This window comes from Bison bison, unplaced genomic scaffold (assembly GCF_000754665.1).
Source record: "Bison bison bison isolate TAMUID 2011002044 unplaced genomic scaffold, Bison_UMD1.0 scf7180017864239, whole genome shotgun sequence".
Taxonomy (NCBI): Eukaryota; Metazoa; Chordata; class Mammalia; order Artiodactyla; family Bovidae; genus Bison; species Bison bison.
In genome coordinates, this window is record NW_011494811.1 from 7,173,587 (window position 1) to 7,196,757 (window position 23,171).

The window sequence follows — 23,171 nt, forward strand, 5'->3', positions numbered from 1 at the left end:
TTCATCTCCTTGCAGTCCAACGGACTTTCAAGAGTCTTTTCCAACACCACAGTTCAAAAGCATCAATTCTTTGGCACTCAGCTTTCTTTATGGTCCAACTCTTACATCCATACATGACTACTGGAAAAACCATAGCTTTGACTAGATGGACCTTTGTTGGCAAAATAATGACTCTGCTTTTTAATATGCTGTCCAGGTTGGTCATAACTTTTCTTCCAAGGAGTAAGTGTCTTTTAATTTCATGGCGCAATCACCATCTGCAGTGATTTTGGAGCCCAAGAAAATAAAGTCTCTCGCTGTTTCCATTGTTTCCTCATCTATTTGCTATGATGTGATGAGACCAGTTGCCATGATCTTAGTTTTTTGAATGTTGAGTTTTAAGACAACTTTTTCACTCTCCTCTTTCACTTCATCAAGAGGCTCTTTAGTTCCTCTTCGCTTTCTGCCATAAGGGTGGTGTCATCTGCATATCTGAGGTTATTGATATTTCTTCCTGCAATCTTGATTCCAGCTTGTGCTTCTTCCAGCCCAGTGTTTCTCATGATGTACTCTGCATGTAAGTTAAATAAGCAGGGTGACAATATACAGCCTTGATGTACACCTTTCCCAATTTGAAACCAGTCCATTGTTCCATATCCAGTTCTAACTATTGCTTCTTGACCTGCGTACAGATTTCTCAGGAGACAGGTAAGGTGGTCTGGTATTCCTATCTCTTGAAGAATTTTCCACAGTTTGTTGTGATCCACACAGTCAAAGTCTTTAACATAGTCAATGAAGCAGAAGTAGATGTTTTTCTGGAATTCTCTTGCTTTTTCTATGATACAACGGATGTTGGCAATTTGATTTCTGGCTCCTCTGCCTTTTCTAAATCCAGCTTGAACATCTGGAAGTTCTCAGTTCACATAGTGTTGAAGCCTAGTTTGGGGAATTTTGAGCATTATGTCTAGATTAAAAAAAAAATATCTAATCTCAAATTTTTTCAGTTAACTTATTATTTGAAATAAACTTATTTGTGTAAGTATGTAAAAAAAGAATACACAGACACACATACATACATGCAGAAAAAATTTAAGGATGTATTATAAAAATGTATTATTTATAGTCAGTTCCTACTTTTCCCTATCTTCTGCTTGAAGAAAATTCCTAATTTCATGGTTTGGAAACTGAAGTCTGTTAGTACTCTTTAAAAGAAAGATGGATTTAGATTTAGAAATGGAATAGATGATCTTGAAATGGAAACCTAAAGATCATTTGGGCTGTTGTCTCTGAAAAGTCATTATTGATTTTGCTAATACAGTCACAAATGTAATAATCTTTAGTACATGCCTCACAGGCTCCAGAAATAAAAATCAGACTCGTGTTCTAAGCCATATTCTATGAATCAGGTCTTACAGTGATTTCTGTTTTCATCCTGGTGACTCGGGGAACCTCATGCTACGTTGGGGAGGAGACGGGGAAAGCACTGTGTTATCTGCTCTCTTTTAGGCTCCCGGAGAGAAAGGTGTGGGTACCGCATAGTGCGAAGGCAGAGAAATTCTGATGAGCAGCTGCACTGCCTGAGCAAAACCAAGAGGAACGGTGGACCCATGACCCGAGTGAAAGAGCTGCTGCTGAGCGCCCTGAGCCCAGAGCAGCTGGTGCTTACGCTCCTGGAGGCCGAGCCGCCCCACGTGCTCATGAGCCGCCCCAGCACACCCTTCACTGAGGCCTCCATGATGATGTCCCTCACCAAGCTGGCCGACAAGGAACTGGTACACATGATCAGCTGGGCCAAGAAGATTCCGGGTAGGGCCTTCTGAGTCTTAGCTTTAAATTTATTTGTAGAAAGGCCTGCTCCTAACCTTTATGGGGTATGAATAAAGGAGGGGCATGAATGGAGGTCCGCAAGCTGTGTCTTGAGTATTTAGTGGTTTGACAGCTCTGTTTATAAGCTTTCAATGGAATATGTCCTTTCTTCTTATCTTGACACTTGTGCCTTCAACACAGGTGGCCAGGTTTCAATTTAGAATTCTTGAACTCCTCTGAGTTCTGTACCAGACATGGCAGTGCAGAAGAAGTGGTATATGGTGGGCCCCTTCTCTTCCTGTCCGCCCCTGTTCCCCGATCCACTGATCCCACACTACCTTGCACACACCGAATCCTGCCTGTTCACATCTCCTACAGACATTAGCCGGTTTGGCTATATCTCATGCCTAGATATGTTCCGGGAAGATAGACCCAGGGAAGAGACCCACCCATGCTCTGGATGTGGGTATGGGGCCATTTAGGCAGGGAATTTTAAGGTCCTGGGACCTGGAGCATGATCTAAAAGAAAGAAATCTGGGCTCCACCTTAACGCATCTCCTGGCTGTGGACTCATCACCTTGGGAGGAGGGGTGTGATCAGGTGAGAGTGGGGTGGGGCACAGTATGACCTTTCACAGTATGAAAGTGAAAGGTTTCTCAGATGCTAAATAGGAATTGTAAAGTTGTGTTTCAATAAAGAAAAAAATCAGTAATATGTACATAAATGAATAAAATGGATAGAGTAAATCAGCTACAAAAGTAACATGAATCATCAGTAAACCTGGAATGGTTTTTAACCATTAAAAATGATAAAATTAAAAATGGGTTTGGTTATTCCTGAATTATCATTTAGAACATGCATTTTCTATTCTATAGTGCGTTCATTTTCCCAGACCAGCTTGTAACATGTACACCCAAGGTACTGCACGGTCACCATCTAGTTATTTGAATTGGTATTTCTGTGAAAGAATGAATCAAGGATTCTAACATACATTGACAGCAACCCATGCTTCCTCTGGAAGGGCTTTTCCATGTACATCTTTCCATTTGTCTAAGAAATGAGGTCTCCAAGTTCTAAGTCACTAAGGATGATTCCCATGGCCTAGAGGGCAGCAACTACATTAGGCAGATTTTGAAGATTGAGGGAGCTGGGGAAGAGCACCTGGGTTAAGGGTCTCAGCGAATAGGATCCATAGGGGTCATTTGTTGGCTCCTGAGCTTTCTGAGAATTTTCAGGTTTTTCCACTTCAGTTTTGATGGTTTAGCATCTTCTCCTTTGCCAGAATGATGGTTTTTTTTCCTGAGCTCTTTCCCATAGGAGACAATACTGGTGCAGTTTCCTCTAGCTTTTTTTCTTCTTTTTTTTCCTCTAGCTTTTGATCTATGTGTATGCCAAGCCTAGTTTTCAAGACCCCACCTGGTGAGTGGTGATTAATTACTTCTGAGAGCTGTGTAGCTTCTTTGTGCCAAAGCAAAGCAGATCTCTTAAGCTGCATCAGTCCCTCTTCAAGCCTGGTGTTTTGGAAAATTTTCTGAAAGCTTAGGCATAGTCTGAAGTTGTGGGATTTTTTCCCACACTTTATCAGTTAGCATAGTCGTTGTCTGCTAAGTCGCTTCAGTCGTGTCCGACTCTGTGCGACCCCATAAGATGGCAGCCCACCAGGCTCCGCCATCCCTGGGATTCTGCAGGCAAGAATTCTGGAGTGGGTTGCCATTTCCTTCTCCAATGCATGACAGTGAAAAGTGAAAGTGAAGTCACTCAGTCGTGCCTGACCCTCAACGACCCCATGGACTGCAGCCTTCGAGGCTCCTCTGTCCATGGGATTTTCCAGGCAAGAGTACTGGAGTGGGGTGCCATTGCCTTCTTCTTCATTGCCATTGTCTAGCCCCCACCAAAAAAATTTTAGTCTATCACCTAGCCTTGGCTTTGTTGAAGATCTATAAGTATGAAAAGCTTGATCTTCCTTAGGCAGGCTTATTGTCTGTAACTGTGGGTGAGATTGGAATGTGTACACATACCAGGAATGTGAACTGAGTATGTAGGATGTGGCTTTGGAAAGGATTTATCCATCTTTCCATTCAGTTCTCCTTTGTTCAGATTTCTGTTATAATTGTTCAAAGAGTTGAACCACATATGTTCTCTGTGCCATCGTGTCTTCATCCTTAAAATGAGGATGATGAGAGATCTCACCTCTAGGAAATTCTCAGAGGTAGGCATTGTTGCCCCCATTTTTTCTGTAGGAAAAACAAAGATTTAAAAGAAGATTAAGTAACTACTGGGATGAGGCTGAGCAGGGGTTCTAACCAAAGTCCGTTGCACTCCAAGGTCATTTGTTTGTTTATTTATGTTATACAGCTTCTTCCTCTTATCATGACTTATGGAGGAAGCCCCAGTGAACTCTGCTTCTGAAGTTTTTCCTTAGGGACCTGTTTCTGTTGTTATGTGTGTTCTTCAGCATAGAATAGCCCAGAAACAAGTGCACCCACTCAGAAGAATGAGTCTAATACTAGATGGGAAATGGTAAGCAATTGGAGAAACTCTTTCAGCTGGAACTTTGACTTTCTCCAGGAGCTGGTCCTATTTTCTCTGCAAGCCCCCCACCCATCACCCCCACTATCCTGTCCCCTTACTCCTCCTGCCCCCATCATGGGATGGGCCAGACAGGCAGCCCCTCTGGCTGATGTCTGAACTCTATCTTTCTTGGTAGTGCAGAGGGATTACTGGGATATAACTAACAAAGGTCAGTGCCAGCTTTGTCTTCTTCCCTAGCATGTGTCTGGAAGCTGTATAAGCCCAGCTAATAATCCTTTGGAAATTCTGAATGATGTACATTTCTCCTAGAAGGTGTTCAAGACTAGAAATTGTGAGTTACTCACTCTGAATTCAGGATTTTCTTCCTCACCAGCTATTAACCACATCTTTAAAATATTGATTTCCCCTGCACTCTGGGTGATTTGTGTTTTCTTAGCTTTTCAAAATTTGCTCTTCTTTTTTTTTTTTTTAATGGAATCAGGGAGCTGAGGAGGAGGGCGGGTATGCTCACAGCCTCTTGCTTTCCCCAGGCTTCGTGGAGCTCAGCCTGTTCGACCAAGTGCGGCTTTTGGAGAGCTGCTGGTTGGAGGTGCTCATGGTGGGGCTGATGTGGCGCTCCATCGACCACCCTGGCAAGCTCATTTTTGCTCCAGACCTCATTCTGGACAGGTGAGACACAAATTCCTTGTATTTCTTCTCCAACTTGAGTGAAGTGCCAAGTGAAGTGGGAACAGAGTCCTGAGTTCTGCAATGAAAGCCTCACTCCTGAAAGGGCAGGTAGGAGGAGGAGAAGGTCGTGGGCTCCTTCACTGGGTCAAGAACCTGAGAAGGAGAGCGTGAGTGTGACGATTCAGTGTCCTGTGACTCATTCTTTCCTGCGATGCAGCAGCGCTCACTGGCCAGACCACACAAGGGCCTGTGTCCTGAGGGTGTGTGGGCACTCAGTGTGAAGCTCACCTTAGGTTTTCCTGCATTACAAAAAATCCATTTTGGGGTTTTAATTTTTAAGCTGTCCTGCTGTTCTTTCCACTAGTAGGGGCCATTTACATCTCCAGCTATCTGGACCAGTGGTAAAATTCTTATAAATCTGCCAAGTTTATTTTTACATGCTTTAACTCACTCTAACTACACATATTATATAGCATTTTGGGCAAAGCAGTGAAAGGAATGGTTGTTAAAACCAGATGAAAGTTGATGGAAACTGGGGAATGATGGTGTTTGTGCTATAATTTCTTGCATTTAGTTTTATTTTGAAGATGGCGAAACCACTTTTTAACTGACTTAGTGAACTGTACATGGAGGGAAAGCTGGAATGTACAGCAACACTGAATGAAGCTTTTTAGTAGGAAAAGTAGAACACTTTCTTGGTGTTGTATTTGAACAGTTTGAGAATCTCCATGGAAATTGATTTTTGTCTTCCTTGAATTGAAAAAGTGGTAGTGTTGAGTGTTCAGTCACATTGGACCCTAAGCCTGGAGGGAAAGGATCTGCCCCCAGCTCTAGGCACTACCTCTTTAGATCTTCAGAAGCTCCCCATACACACCTTAATCAGATGAAAAGTAATAGCCAGGGTGTTAGCACCTATTCCTCCTGTTGTCGGGGATGATGGCATTGACAAAGAGCGCTGTTCTAAGTGACGGAGGTGTTTTGGTGGAGAGCAGGGCCTTTGGGAGGAGCTGGAGCATGGACTATGGCTCTAGCAGCAGCAAGCCCAGAGGGAGGTTCTGGAAGCCCAGACCCTTCAGTAACAATCAAAATAGCTTATTGGCCTATATGTGCCAGGCACCATCTTAAGCACTAATGTCTTAGGTCATTACATCTTCACAGTAGCCCTTTTTGGATGAGCACCATTATTATCCCTTTCCTTCAGGTATGGAAGTGGGAGGTTAGGTAGATTGCCTGCAGTTATGGTGATGGACACGGGGACTGGCTGTGAAGTTCACCCTCTTACCAACAACAATACATGCCTCTCAGCAGGATAGAGAACTGGATGAGGAAAGAGGAGGAGGCCAAAGGCAAAGTAACTTTCTGCTTTATTCTTTTATCTTAGAACAACTCTATTTTACTCTCTGGCCATTTCAGAAAACTTATTCCTCCAGCTGTCGTTTCACGGTACCATGTTGCAAGGCAGGCTGAAAGGCCAAGCACCCAGTCACACCATCACTGTCATTCATTCCTGCATTCAAAGTGTTCCACTTGGAATTTAGATAAAGGTGCACACACACGCACACACACACACACACACACACGAATATACACACATAATTCCCTAGAAGTTAGCGCTAGGAAGTTCTATCCTTTGGTAAACTAATACATTTGCAGACCTTGGGACTGGGTTTGCTTTTTTGTGTTGATTTCTAAAGTGTTGCCACATTTAGAGTTTATTTTCAGTGACTGTTTCACTCCTGGTTTTTAATACAACAAACTCGCCTTTTTGTATGGGTTCAACTCCTATATGTAAATAGGTTAGTGTAAATTGACACAAATCCCAGATAAATTTTAGGCCTACCTGTTGGTTAAGTAATAGAAGAAAAAGAAGTAATTTTTCTTATATATTTATTTTAATTAGACTCACATTAGAAGAGAAGAATTTATAGAAGTTGTGTGTATTTGAGTGTAGAAGAGGAGTTCTTGGGAATTGTAAGTGCATTCACATCCAACAGGCATTTTTCTTTGAGTGTCTACTAGTTGTTATTTTTTGTTGCAGGTTCTACTTGTTTTGAGCACTCTGTAAAGTCTAGAATTTCAAGTCTCAGATTCTTAGTACATCTATTGTATATACAGCATAAATATATTTTAGTGTGATGGGTATATATCTGGAGGAGTTGCTTATTCAAGCATATTTAAACATTTTTGACAATTCCAAAAGTCAAATTATTTACCATAAAGGAGTTCTAATGGGAATCTTTTCTGCAATGTGAATAAAACTTTTTCACACTACTTGAAAGTAACTGTCTTTTGGTGGATTGTCCTGTCGGAGTTCCTCTATGTGGTAGTATGACCATTTAAGCAGTGAACACAACTAAATTAGCCTATTTATTTGTGGAGACTGAGACTATAATTTCTGTTTCCCTTTATTCTTGTTGAGGCTTCTGCAGTGAAAAAACTTGAACCTACTGAGGATGAGAGAAAAATCCAGGTATCTCAGCTTATTTCTAACAAGGTCGCTATTTAGGTAATCACTAGAATCCCAATTCATATGAAGATCTACCAGAGAATTTGAACTTCTACTTATTCGAGAAATCATATATGCTAAGACATTATGTGTCCTTAACATCAGCGGAGCCACCAGGGAAGGGAAAACTGTCAAATGTTATTACAGAGTCAGAGGAAGTGGATGTTTATGGAGTTCTGTGGACTGACAAATGTAAATGTGCTGAGTTTTCATTCATGTTAGGTATTTTTATATTGAATTTTCTTCAAGAGACCCACAGAATTTTCACTTCTAAATTTTTATTTCCCCTTTGTACTCAGATCATTCCACCTTAGTTGAATATTAAAGTCCTTCCCATGTGTCTCCCAACCCCATTGCCTCTCACACAGGTAGACGAGTTGTGGTTCATTAGCCACATGTGTACTGTCAGTACAAAGCAGCGAGCCCCAAAGGACATCTCTTTCAAGATGTCCTTGGCATCAAATGGAATATTTTTATTTTGTTATCAAATAATAGTCTGCTTGAAACTACTACTTTTATTTTTATTTAGCACTGGTTTATGGGTAAACGGGCTTCCCTGGTAGCTCAGCTGGTAAGAAATCTACCTGCAATGCAGGAGACCCTGGTTCAATTCCTGGGTCAGGAAGATCCCCTGGAGAAGGGATAGGCTACCCACTCTAGTATTCTTGTTCTTCCTTGGTGGCTCAGCTGGGTTCAATCCCTGGGTTGGGAAGATCCCCTGGAGAAAGGAACAACTACCCACTCCAGTATTCTGGCCTGGAGAATTCCATGGACTATATACTCCATGAGGTTGCAAAGAGTCTGACACGAGTGACTGACTTTCACTTTTTCACTTTCACTGTGGATTAATGGGGTGAAAAAGTAAATTTCCATGAGTGGTTTTGTTTGATATATTGTTTTGATATTTTAATACCCAACTCATATACCTACTAGATTGACAACTCATATACCCAACTGGTTGAATTCAAATCTTTTAAACCTGTCCTAATATATTACTCATAAATCAGTGTCAATCCATAGTTACTTACAGGGTAAATGAAATAGGTCTTGTTGATATTTTAAAGTCCTTACTCACTATTCTGTATAATTCATCTTAAAGTAGAACTTTAATTAGGGTGTCCTTTATAAAGTAAGGGCTTCCTTGATAGCTCAGTTGGTAAAGAATCTGCCTGCAATGCAGGAGACCCCAGTTCCATTCTTGGGTCAGGAAGATCTGCTGGAGAAGGAATAGGCTACCTACTCCAGTATTCTTGAGCTTCCCTTGTGATTCAGTTAGTAAAGAATCTGCCTGCAATGCAGGAGACCTGGATTTGATCCCTGGGTTAGGAAGATCCCCTGGAGAAGGGAAAGGCTACCCACTCCAGTATTCTGGCCTGAAGAATTCCATGGACTGTGTAGTCCATGGAGTCGCAAAGAGTTGACTGAGAGACTGTCACTTTATAAAGTATTTTACCTCATTGCCTGTATGTTTCTCATATTTCTTTTCTAAAAATTTGTTTGATTTCTACAGCCTGTAAAGTGAATATAAATATTCTAACCTTGCCTGCCCCCACCCCCAAAATGAGATGGTTGGCTATCACACTTGCTGGAGAAAGCAATCAGACCTAGTTCTTTACAATGGGTTTAGAAATTCTCTTTTTCCATGAGGTACATATGTTCTGATTTTTGTGAATTGCAGCATTCATCAGGGCTTAAGATACCATGTGATAGAAGTTCTCCTTCCATTTTTGAAATGTGAATTTACACTTAAAATATTATGTATTTTAATGAGGAAACAGTGCTGACTTCAGTATTTAGGGATGTGTTCTTGGGCTCAGGTGACAGCTCCTGCAAAATAGGATTAATTTCAAAGGAGTCCTCTTATACTACTTGGGGAAGTGGATGTGTGCGTGTGTGCACATGTGTGCCTGTGACTTCTCTGAGTTGCACAAAAGAGTAAAGAGCCAAACTACTAAACTGTCAGTGCAGGACTTGTTGGACTTTTTGTTTTTGGCCCCAGAGATATTTTAAAACTAACTTTTCTCAGTATCAAATGTCCTTAAACCCATCAATTACAATTTCCAATAACTCATTATCCTAGGCAGAGTGATTTGGTGATTGGCTTTAGGGGCATTCAGTGAATAAGTATTCCTTGTGCCTCTGCTGTGTTCAGGGCATGCATGTCCTTACTGGACAGTTGCAGCAAGCTGCCTGGGAAAAGCCAGAGCAGGGGAGGTGGGTGGGTGACACGTGGAGGGCTGGGGTTTCCTACAGGCTTTGGTACCTTTGGCTCTGATTCTCCAAAGTGGCCTTTCCCTTAGAAGTGATTTCTAAGGGACATGATATTTTATCATTTAAACTGCACACTTTCAGAAATTCTAGACTGGTTGCTGAAGATACCACGCTTGCTTGCCAAAGTGTGCAGTTTGCGTACTTGTAACTTTGTATAGTGAGTTTGCAGGAATGTGCAGGATACTGGTGAGTGGCCATCATAGCACCAAATAGGAAAGGCTTTACCAAGATTGGTGGCACCCACTGGTGTCAGTTCACTGAACTCTACAGAGGCCCTTTCTCCAAACCCCACCATCGCTGGAAACATCCTGGGTTGAGATTGGAGGAAGAAGAAGGGACTGGCCACTTCTTTGAAGATCTCAGGTCCCCTTCAGGAGCTCCTCCAGAGACTGAAAATGAAACTTTCATGATTTCACTTTTACCACAGCTGCCCTTTGATGTGTACTGCAGGCTTTTAGAAGCAAATGAAACTTTCATGACAAAATCATCTAAATGCTTGCTTGTCAAGGACTTACAGTAGCTCTATGATGGATGATAATGCATGTTTTGGGCGGGGGGAGCAGTGAGGTGGAATAATATGTGTCTGGCTGGAGTGGATTGAAGCTGGTATTTTCTTGATGCAGTTCAAGTAATTTACTTCAAAATACACTTATACAGTTCATTTCCATAAAGAGTGCTCAAAAGAATTTTGATTATATGGTCCAATGTTTGTCTAAAGCTTTTGCTTAAAAATAATCTTTGACAAGTCAAAATTATCATGTCTCCATTTCTACCTTTTTTTCCTGATTCTGATCTATCTGCTATAATTTTGATTTCTTTGTATGTCATAGTAGCTTTTTTTCAAACTACATTTAAATGTATGTTCATTGCCCCACCAGTTTGTAACTGACCACCAGGATGTGAGAGTTAAGCTCTAGATATAAAGTGTTATTTCTTTTTGGAATATTTGCTTCTGTAATGTTCAGTCTTTTCTCATTAATACTTTAGAGTCTTTGGATGAGAACATGAACTGTCTCTTTTTAGTAAAATATGTCATATTTTGAGGGTTGGCTGAAATAGTTTAGATCGAAAATAATAAACAGAAATGATATTCCTTTAAGAAAACATTTGGTGAACAGGTAGAAGGCAAATGTACTTCCAGTGCACACTGTTGCCTAAATAGTATTTATTCATATGTTTGGTTCAGGGACTTATAGGAAATCTCCTGTCTTCCTTATATAAAAATTATTCTGATAATTTCATATTTCTGGGTGTGCTCTCATTACTACCTTGTTAAAGGGTGTGCCAGATGAAATTTGAGATTAAAAAGAAAATACTCCTTACTTTTGATGGTTACCTAAAGCTATATGTTTCTAACATTTCCAAATGGACTTTTGTAGGGATGAAGGGAAATGTGTTGAAGGAATTCTAGAAATCTTTGACATGCTCCTGGCAACGACTTCAAGGTTTCGTGAGTTAAAACTCCAACACAAAGAATATCTCTGTGTCAAGGCCATGATCCTCCTCAACTCCAGTAAGTAACCACACACCTGGGCCATGTTTTATGGGGGAGAGATGCTGTTTCTAGAGTCGGCATGGTGTTGAGGAGAACAGAATTTCTTATTTTACTTAAAAAGGGGAAAATGGCTTTCTTTCTGACTTCTCTGTTTCATTTATAGGGATTTAAACTGTACTTAACTTTTGGTAATTTGAATATAAATTATTCATTAGGTGAATTACTGGTGGTAATTTAAAAAGTGGCTCAAGCCACTCCACCGGAAAAGGAAAAAATGAACTTTAAAATGTTTACCTTGCGTTGTTTTGTGTTTTTTGACATTCTAATTTATTTTGTTGTGGTGTAACTGACATATTGGGCTTCCCAGGTGACTCAGTGGCAAAGAATCTGCCTGACAACGCAGGAGATGCAGGAGACTCAGGTTTGATCCATGGGTCGAGAAGATCCCCTGCAGTAGGAAATGGCAACTCCAATATATATATATATATATTTTTTTTTTTTTTCTTTTTTTTTAGGTAAAGATGCTTCAGTATTCTTGCCTCGGAAATTCCATGGACAGAGGAGCCTGGTGGGCTGAAGTCCATGGGGTCACAAACAGTCAGACAGAACTTAGTGACTAAGTACCCACACAATTGACATAACGGGATATTATTTAACACGTACAACATAAATGATTTGAATTTGTATGATTGAGAGATGATCACATTAAGCGTGTATGCCAATTCCAGTCTCCCAATTTATCCCCCTCCCCGCATAATGTAAGTTTGTTTTCTACATCTGTGACTCTATTTCTGTTTTGAATTAATAAGTTCATGTGTATCATTTTTTAAGATTTCACATGTAAGCAATATAATATTTGTCTTTCTCTGGATGAGAGGATGAGATGGCTGGATGGCATCACCGACTCAATGGACATGAGTTTGAGTGAACTCCAGGAGTTGGTGATGGACAGGGAGGCCTGGCGTGCTGCGCTTCATGGGGTCGCAAAGAGTCGGACACGACTGAGCGACTGAACTGAACTGAACTTACTTTACTTAGTATGATAATCTCTAGGTCCATCCATGTTGTTGTAAATGGTGTTGTTTCATCCTTTTTAATGGCTGAGTAATATTCTGTTGTATATATGCACCACTTCTTCTTTATCCTTTCATGTGTAGATGGACATCTAGGTTGTTTCCATGTCTTGGGTATTGTAAATAGTGCTGCAATGAACATTGGGGTTGCATGTGTCTGTTTGAATTATGGTTTTCTCCAGATATATGCCCAGGAGTGGAATTACAGGATCATATGGTAGTTCTATTTTTATTTTTTAATGAACCTCTGTACTCTTCTCCAGTACAGATGCTGTAGCGATTTATATTTGCAGCAACAGTGTAGGAGAGTTTCCTTTTCTCCACGCTCTCTCTAGCATTTATTATTTGTGGACATTTTGATGATGGCCTTTCTGACTAGTGTGAGGTGATAACTTCCTTGTAGTTTTGATTTGGATTTCTCTGATAATTAGTGATGTTGAGCATCTTTTCATGTGCTTTCTGGCCATCTGTATGTCTTCTTTGGAGAAATGTCTGTTTATATCTTCTGTTCATTTTTCAGTTGGGCTGTTCGTTTTTCTTTGATATTGAGCTTCATGAACTGCGTGTATATCTTGGAGATTAATCCCTTGTTGGTTGCTTCATTTGCAAATATTTTCTCCCATTCTGTGGGTTGTCTTTTTGTTTTTATGGTTTCCTTTGATGTGCAGAAGCTTTTAGGTTTAATTAGGCCCAAGTTAAATTTAAATAAACAAATTTATTTTTTGCTTTTATTTTCATTACTCTAGGAGGTGAATCAAAAAAGCTATTGCTGGGGTTTATGTCAGAGAGTGTTCTGCTTAGGGCTTCCCAGGTGGTACTAGTGGTAAAGAACCCACCTGCAATTCAGTAGACAGGAGAGATGCAGGTTCGATCCCTGTGCCAGGAAGATCCCCTGGAGAAAGGCATGCCAATCCACTTCAGTATTCTTGCCTGGAGAGTCCCATGAACAGAGGAGCCTGGTGGGCTGCAGTCCAGTCACAAAGAGTTGGACATGACTGAGCATGAAGGCATGTGTCCTGCTTATGTTTTCCTCTAAGAGTTTTATAGTGTCCGGCCTTACATTTAGGTCTTTGATCCATTTAAAATTGATTTTTGTGTATGGTGTTAGAAAGTGTCCTAATTTCCTTTTTTTACATGTAGCTGTCCAATTTTCCAGCACCACAATTGAAGATACTATCTTTTCTCCATTGTATTTTCTTGCCTCCTTTGTCCATAGATTAGTTGACCGTAAGTCCCTGAGTTTATTTCTGGGCTTTCTATCTTGTTTCATTGATCTACATTTCTGTTTTTGTGTTGATACCATATTATTTGATTACTGTGGCTTTGTAGTATAGTTTGAGGTCAGGGAGTCTGATTCCTCTAGCTTTGTTTTGTTTTCTCAGGATTCCTTTGGTTATGTAGGGTGTTTTGTGTTTCTGTATAAATTTTAGAATTTTTTTGTTCCAGTTCTGTGAAAAATGTCATTGGTAATTTCACAGGGATTGCCTTGGGTCATTTTGACAGTATTGATTCTTAAAAGAATCCTTCTATATGGATAGTTGTGCCATGCTTAGTTGCTCAGTTGTGTCTGACTCTTTGTGACCCTATGGACTGTAGCTCGCCAGGCTCTTCTGTCCATGGGGATTCTCCAGGAAAGAATATTGGAATGGGTTGTCATGCCCTCCTCCAGGAGATCTTCCTAACCCAGGGTTAGAACCCAGATCTCCTTCATTGCAAGTGGATTCTTTACCATCTGAGCCACCAGGGAAGCCCATGAATACTCGAGGGAGTAGCCTATCCCTTCTCCAGGAAACTGGGGTCTCTTGCACTGCAGACAGATTCCCTGCAGCTGAGTACCAGGGAATCTCTATGGATAGTACTTTCATAAAATAAAAAAATTTTTGAAAAGTACTAAGCCCTAGTGTTTTATTGTTATATTCAGTTGATTTAAAATGACTCTATCAGTTGCTGTAAGAGTTTCCAAGTGCTTACCCTCAATTTTTACTTCTCTCTTTGTGTACTGGTAACAGGTCGTACTTTGCATAACTCTAGTATTGAGCAGGAAATATTGTCTGGGAGATAACTGGATCATGGTACAGGGACAGGGTGAGGGGAGGAAGTTAGGTCTTGAAGGAGGGGAGGTGGGGAATGAAGAAGAAATTTGAAGGTCGTGTGAAGCTCAGACACCCTGAAGACAACTTTGGGTACTTACTTGTTGGGTCTGAATCTGGCCTTACTTATAAGACAAGACATTTCCCCTGCACCCAATGCACTCTCTATGCCATATCTAGAAAACAAACATTTGTGAGTAGAAATAGTAAATCGTTGGACAAGTGAAAATTGTAGGGGAAGTCAAGAAAAATGCTAAATGTTTTGGGGCTTTTATCACCTTCTTGACATTGACTGTTACCATTCAGCTTCTATAGAATAATTTGAGGACATGGCTTACATCAGTGATTAAGTTGATGTGCATATAGGTAATGACCAGGTAGGACATTTGAAACTGATTGTGGAAGGAAATCAGCTTTTTCAGATCCTGTCTTTGAATCTACCTACTTACATTATCTCAAATGTTTGCTGTTGTTTGTCTCTGTTAAAGGAAAGATTTCCCTGGAAAGTTCATTTGTACCTTGGCACAAGAGGATTATCAAATGCCAAATTATGGGACTTCTCTCACTTGCAGAAATAACTTAGGACTCTTTTCTGTGTAGCAGAGTGCTCCTTGGAAAGCAGTTGCTTCTTGTTAGAACACTTTCATGTCTAAAGGCTTCTATTTGGCGAGGCTCCTTACAGACATTTTAGCCTCTGAGACATCATATTGTGTTGTTAGGAAGCTAGAAGCATCATCTGTGCAAATGGGAAAGATTAAGGCTGCGGCGTTCCTTGTGCAGCGTCTCACGGAGCTGCCATGTGGAGGGGATTACAGAGGGTGAGGCAGGCATGTGATGTAATTATCACTCATGGTGGTAAATGGGTAGAATTTGTTTACAGTAAACCCCAATTTAAGAAATCTTCTTTTAAAAAGTTTCTTTTGGCCTGGTGGTCAAAACAGTTTTCAAAGTGAATATATTCTTTTTTTTTTTTAAGCTGTGCCACATGGCATTTGGGATCTTCGTTCCCTGACCAGTGATCAAACCTGTGTCCCCTGCAGGGGAAGCACAGAGTCTAACCTCTGGATCATCAGGAAAGTCCCAAAAGTGAATTTATTCTGTTCAGCATTACTGTTCAGAAAATGGGGTTCTCATTCTATTGGAAAATTTCCACTGTTAGGAGAAGTCTTTGCTAGATTTTAAGCATTTCAAGTTACAGGCTATTTTTCCTTTTGATTATTTATAACATGAACTTGAAAACAGGGACAGAATCCACTTAGGCACCTTTAATTTAAGAAACCCTACAGAATATATAAAACAGACACAGGCCACAAAGGACAGTGATTCCCAAGAGAAGAGACACAAAATGAGTCCTTGATCGACCAGTTGACTGCCTAGAGCCAGTTTCCAGATTGTAACATGGGGAGAAGTAACCAAGTGGACACCAGGGGTCTTCCTGAACTGAGGGACAGAGTTATGAGTTTGGGGAGGCTAAGGCAGCTAGGATTTGCAGGGGACAGTACTGGGGAGGAAAGAGCTGGCCAGAGAGGCTTTCGAGATCTGCAGAGGGTTCCTTTCAGGTCTTCAGCTGAACATCAATTTCATGCTTAGTATGATAATAACTAAGGACAGGGAAAGAATCATCAGAAAGAAGGAGGCAGAACAACCCCTGGAAGTTCACAGAGGGCCAGGAATAGTTCATGTTCTCACCGGCCACGGGGAAAACCTTGAGCTCTAATGGATGTTGGCTGTGGTACTCAGAAAGGTGTTTCAGTAGTGAGGTAACACGAGCCCTAGAACAAAGGCTGCTCTGGTCCTTCCAAAGGAAACTTAAAAACAGGTCTGAAGGATCAAACTATTGCCAAGTAACTTAACTGCACCCAAGAATAAAGCTCCAGACAATTTAAAGGAATAGAAGAATATACAACACCTAACAGGGTAAATCAATCAAATGTTGGCAGGCCTGCAAAGAAGCAGAAAATATGACCTAAAATGAGGGAAATGACAATAACTGGAAAAGATGCCAGATGATGCAGATGATAAAATTAGTCGACAAGGACATTAAAACAATTAGTATAACTATATTCCTTATTTCTGAGGAGTACTAGAGAGGAAAAAGCTGGCCAGAGAGACTTTCAAAATCTGCAGAGGGTCCCCTTCAGGTCTTTAGCTGAATATCAGTTTTGTGCTTATTGCAATACTAACCAAGGATAGGGCAAGAATCACCAGAAAGAGGAAAGCATGAACAGGTTAGAAGAGACATAGAAAATATGAAACACACTCAAACTGAATTTCTAAATGTGAAAAGTATGTTTAGATGGATTTACATCCTAGGAAGATCCCCTGGAGAAGGGAAAGGCTACCCACTCCAGTATTCTGGCCTGGAGAATTCCATGGATTGTATAGTTCATGGGGTCACAAAAAGTCAGACATGACTGAGCGACTTTCACTTTCACATCCGATTAGGTATAGCAGAAGAAAAAAATAGTGGATGTTAAGCGATAGCAATAGAAACTATCAAAAAAGAATGGAAAGAAGAAAAGTTTTTAAAAATGAACAGATTATTAGGAAGCTGTGGGACAACTACAGTTATTAATATACATGAATTTGTAGTCCCTGAAAGCAGAGGGGTAAGAAAATACTTGAAGAAACAATGGTTGAAATTTTTCAAAATTTAATGAAAATTATAAACACACTAGGATTTCCTTTTCCTAAAGGAAAATCAGTTGGATTGATTTTCTGAATATTCATTGGAAAGACCGATGCTGAAATTGAAGCTCCAATATTTTGGCCACCTGATGCAAAGAGCTGACATTGGAAAAGACCCCATGCTGGGAAAGATTGAAGGCAAAAGGAGAAGAGGATGGCAGATGATGAGATGGTTAGATAGCATCACTGACTCAATGGACATGAATTTGAGCAAACTCGGGGAGACAGTGAAGGACAGGGAAGCCCGGTGTGCTGCAGTCCATGGGGGCACAAAGAGCTGGACATGACTTAGTGACTGAACGACAACAATAAACACACAAATCCAAGAAGCTTGATGTATCCCAAGAACAGGAAACATAAAGAAAACCACACTAAGGCACATCATGTTCAAGTTGCTTAAAATCAGTGATAAAGAGAAGAATCTTAAAAGCAACTAGAGAATAAAGATATTACATACAGAGGAACAAAGACGAGGATGACAGCAAATTTCTGTTCTGATGCAAGTGCATGGGGCAAGGGAGCAGCGTTTTCAAAGTACTTTTGGAAAAACATTGTTAAAGTAGAATTCGTTTTAGTATACATGCTGCCAAAGTGAGCACTAAAGTAGAATTCCTTACACAATGAGAATGCCTTTCAAAACGCAAAGGCAGGGGACTTCCCTGGCGGCCCAGTGGTTAAGACTTCGTCTTCCAGTTCAGGGAGTATGGGTTTAATCCCTGGTCAGGCAGCTAAGATCCCACATGCCTCACGGCCAAAAAACCAAAACATAAAAACGAAAGAGATATTGTAACAAATGTAATAAAAACTTTAAAAATGGCCCACCTGAAAAGAAAAATCTAAAAAAATGAAGGCAAAATAAAAACTAAAAATAAATAAAAATATTGTCAGACATACAAAAACTCAAGGTATTCATCACTAGCACTATAATATTAGTGGAAGTCTTTCAAGCAGGAGGAAAATGATACCAGATGTAAATATGGATCCATGCAAAGGAATAAAGAGGTCCTGCAGATGATAACAATGTGGGTAAATATAATGAATTTATCTTATTATTTAAGACTCTTTACTTTCATTTAAAAGATAATCCAATGTTTATAGCAAAAAAAATAAATAAACATATATTGTGGGTTTATATAGAAGTAAAACAGATGACAAGACCACAAAGGCTGGGATAGAACAAATGGAAGTGTAGTGTGGTATAGGGTTTTTATTTTGTACATGAAGTACTATAGTAGTACTTGAAGATACACTCGGTTCAGGATGGGGAACACATGTATACTTGTGGTGGATTCATTTTGATATTTGGCAAAACTAATACAATTATGTAAAGTTTAAAAATAAAATAAAAATTTAAAAAAATGTATATCACAAACCCAAATGCAACCATGAAAATAACAAAGAATTAGAGCTAATACCAACAATGGTGATAAAATGGAACCATAAAAATTAGCCAAAAAGAAGAAAAAAAAGGCAGTATAAAGCATAGATAGGACAAATAGAAAACAATAAACAAGGTGGTAAATTCCTAATTAATTAATCCTAACAATAATTATATTAAACCTCAGTTAAAAGGAGAACATTTTCAGATTGGATAAACAGCACAACTGTTTACTACTAACAAGCTCATTTAAAGATATAATTTAATGGTAAAGGATGGGGGAAAGATATTACATTCTGAGACTAATCAAGAGAAAGCTGGAGTGGCTATATTAATGTTAGAAAAAAGTAAATTTTAGAGCAAAATTTCTAGGAATAAAGAAGTTCATTTCACAATGATAAATGAGTCAGTTTGTCAAGAAGATGTAAATACCCTAAACATTTATGCACCAAATAAGAGAACCTCAAACATTATGAAGTAAAATCTGATAAAACTGCAGGGAGGGGACTTCCTTGGTGGTCCAGTAGCTAAGAATCTGCCTTCCATTACAGGGAACACAGGTTCGACCCATGGTCTGGGAACTAAAGTCCTACATGCCATGGGACCACTAAGCCCAACCAGAGAGCCCATGCGCTGCACCTGCTGAGCTTGCACTTCGCAACTGGAGAAGCCCCCACGCTCCACAAGACCCAGTGCAGCCAAAACAAACAAATAACAATACAACTCATCCAAAAAAAGCTACAGGGAGAAATGAACAAATCCTTTATTATAATTGGATATTAATACCCCTTAATAATCCATACAGCAAGAAGACAGAAAATCAGCAAGTATAGAGAAGACTTGAATAACACTGCCAGCCAACTTTACCTAATTGACATTTTAAAAGCACTCAACCCCCAAACAGCAGAAGACACATTTTCTGTAAGTGTTCATTGAATTATTTACCAGGATAGACCATATTCTGAACCATTAAACAAAACTGAATATATTTAAAAAAATTTAACTCATACAAAGTATTTTCTTTGACACTATGGAACTAAATTAGAAGTTAATATTAGAAAGATCTTGGAAAATTTCCAAACACTTGGAAACCAAATAACATATATCTAAATAATCTGTAGATCACAGGAAAAATAATCAAAATTAGCATTTTTAACTAACAGAAAATAAAAGTAGAACACAGCCAAATTTGGGGTTGCAACTTACTCAACAGTTAAGGGAAATTTATAGCACTCAAGGCTCATATTCCAATAAAAGGAACCTCTCAAATTTTTTCTCATTTCCTGAGGTAAGCTTATATTGCTATAAACTTCCTTCTTAGAATTGTTTTTGTGGCATCCCATAGATTTCACATCATGTGTTTCCATTTTCATTTGTCTCCAGGTATATTTTTATTTCCTCTTTGATTTCTTCAGTGACCCATTGACTTTTTAGTAGTAGCTCTTTAGACTGTGTGTTTTTGTTTTTTGCAGTTTTTTTTTCTTGTTGATTTCTAATCTCACAATGTTATAGCCAAAAGATGTTTGGTGTATTTTGAATTTTCTTAAATTTATTAAGACTTGTTTTCTGACCTAGCCTGTAATCCATCCTGGAGAATGTTCTATGTATACTTGAAGAGAATGTGTATTCTGGTATTTATGTACACCAGTGTTCACTGAGGGCTTACCTAGTGGCTCAGTGGTAAAGAATCCGCCTGCCAATAAAGGAGACATGGATTCAATCCCTGGGTTGGGAAGATCCCCTGGAGAAAGAAATGGCAACTTACCCCAGTATTGTTGCCTGGGAAATCCCATGGACAGTGGAGTCTGGCAGACTATAGTCCATGGGGTTGCAAAAGAGTCAGACACAACTTAGTGACTAAACAAAACAAAACAAACATTCACTGGAGACTCACTTACAATAGCCAAGATAACAAAGCAACCTAGGTGTCCATCAATAGATGAGTGAATAAAAAATGTCATATATATGTATGTGTGTATATACACACACACATAGTGGAATGTTGCTCATATATTAAACATTGAAATCCTGCTATTTGCAACAACATGGAAAGATCTAGAGGGCATTATACTAAGTGAAATAAATCAGAGAAATACTGTATGATCTCACTTATATGTGGAATTTAAAAAGCAAAACACAAAAATAGACTAAATGAATACTGAGAACAAACAGGTGGTTGGTGGAGGCAAAAGAGCATGAAATAACATGTGAAAGGAATTAAGAGGTACAAACCTGCAGTTATTAAAAAAAGAAAGCCGTGGGGAAGCAATATATAACATTAGGAATATGGTCAATAATATTGTAATATCTTTGTGTGATCATTTCATAATGTACACAAATGCCAAATCGCCATGCAGTGCACTTGAACCTGACTCCGAATTGTGTGTCAACTATATTTCAATTAGAAATCAAGGTCTGAAATGAAAGACTTCAGTTTTCAACCTTAAAGAGACTTAGGAAAAGAAGAGAAAATGAAATCCCAAGTAAGCAAAAGAAAAGAAGTAATAAAGGATATAGTGGAAAACAATGGAATAGAAAATAGTAGATGAAAATTAAGAAAGTCAAAAGCTTATTCTTTGAGAAGATCATTGAAACTGATAAGCCTCTAGCCAGACTGAAAAGATAGAAATTACCAATGTTAGTACTGGGACATGTAACATTGTTATTCTTCAGATATTAAAAAGAATAATAAGATAATATTATAAACACTTTATGCCAATTCACTTGAATATTAGATGAAATGGACAAATTATTTGGAAGATACAAATTATTGAATCTGAATCAAAAAGAAACCTAAAAACTCTGAATAGCTAGTTTTAGTTTTAGTTTAAGACCTTCACACAAAGAAAACTCCAGGCACAGATGACTTTTCTGGAAGAATTCTACCAAACATTTAAGGAATAAATAATACCAAGTTTATACATATTCTTGCAGAAAACTGAGGAGCTAAGAATAACTTCCCAACTCATTACTCTGACAGTAAACCCAGACCAACATATTAGAAGAAAAGGCAACAGATGAATATTTCTCATGTACACAGATGGAGAAATTCTCAAAAGTTTTTAGAGTAGAATCCAATAGTATATAACAAATGTGATTTTTCCAAGGATACAAGAGTTCTTTAACATTTGAAAATCGATCAGCATAATTTACTGTGTTAACAGAGTAATTAATGAAAAATCACATGATTTTCCCAGGAAGTGCAAAGAAAGCATTTGACAAAATCTATGCCCATTCTTCGGAGAAGGCGATGGCACCCCACTCCAGTACTCTCGCCTGAAAAATCCCACGGACGGAGGAGCCTGGTGGGCTGCAGTCCATGGGGTTGCTAAGAGTCGGACATGACTGAGCAACTTCACTTTCACTTTTCACTTTCATGCATTGGAGAAGGAAATGGCAACCCACTCCAGTGTTCTTGCCTGGAGAATCCCAGGGACGGGGGAGCCTGGCGGGCTGCCGTCTATGGGGTCGCATAGAGTCAGACACGACTGAAGTGACTTAGCAGCATGCCCATTCTTGCTAAAAACTCTCAACAAACTAGTAAATGGGAAGAAACTTCCTTAACCCAATCAAGGGCATTAATGAAAAAACAACAGCTAATGTACTTGTTATCAGGAACAAGGCAAGAATATCCACTGTCATGAATTCTGTTCAGTGTTTTACTGGAAGTTTTAGTGCCACAAGGCAAGAAAAGAGGTGAAAGTACCTCCATCAACATTATAGAGGTAGAAGTAAAACTCTGAAAACATGATAATCTGTGTAGAAAAGTATGTGTGTGCTTAGTCGCACAGTCGTTTCCGACCCTGTGTGACCCCATCTGTGGTCTGTAGCCTGCAAGGCTTCTCTGTTGAGGGAATTTTCCAGGCAGAATACTGGAGTGGGTTGCCATTTCCTACTCCAGGGGATCTTTCTGATTGAGGAATTGAACCCGGGTCTCCTGCATTGCAGGTAATAGGGGAAATATATAAAAAATAATTTTATCTCTATATGGTAGTAATGAACAATTGGTATTTGAAATTAAAAATCAATACTATTTATAATAGCATAAAAATTATGAAACCTTACGACAAATTTGACAAAAGATGTGAAACTGCACACTGAAAACTGTTAAACATTGCAGAGAGAAATTAAAGAAATTCTAAATAAGTGGGGAGAGGTGTTAATGGGTTAGCAGATTCAGTATGTTAAGAGGTCAGTCCTCCTCACAAATAATCTCTAAATTCAACTTGATCCCAAGAAAGTCTTAGTGGTAATGAACTAGATACAATGCTTTTGGTCTAGAATAAGGTTATACACTCTTACAGTTAATGAGGTGCTTACCAAGCTTAGGAGAAGTACATGTTCCTTTCTGTGGGGAGAGATGGGATGAGGACAGTACCACCTGGACTTCCCTCTCAGCAAATCTTCCTCCACCATGCAGAGGTAAGATGTGCGAGCACCTAGAATTGCTGTGTTATAAATACTCAGTCTTTGATGTGGCTTCTGAAACTCAGAGGCAAGAGCAATGTTGCATTTAACACAAACTGTTAAAATATTGTTAAGGTGTTTTAGAAACATGAAGGTGTTGTGTGAGTGTTGTGGTTAACGTAATAACATATCCAAACTAAGAGTCATGGGACCAGCCATTCATCATCCAGAAACCTGAAAACGAGAGAAATCCTCCCTTGCATAGAATTAGAGGCTA

The 23,171-nt window shown here is 39.4% G+C and overlaps 1 protein-coding gene across 2 annotated transcripts in view; it reads left to right on the forward strand.

The window, feature by feature from the left end:
- ESR2 (estrogen receptor 2 (ER beta)) overlaps nt 1–23,171 on the forward strand; it is a 49,312-nt gene that overhangs the window by 17,139 nt on the left and 9,002 nt on the right. Inside the window, exons 4-6 of one of the 2 annotated variants that reach the window (XM_010846797.1) lie at nt 1,486–1,785; nt 4,848–4,986; nt 11,143–11,276. In XM_010846797.1, coding sequence (XP_010845099.1) covers nt 1,486–1,785; nt 4,848–4,986; nt 11,143–11,276 — 573 coding nt within the window. The remainder of the gene's footprint in view (nt 1–1,485; nt 1,786–4,847; nt 4,987–11,142; nt 11,277–23,171) is intronic. The other variant, XM_010846798.1, reaches the window with a different exon arrangement.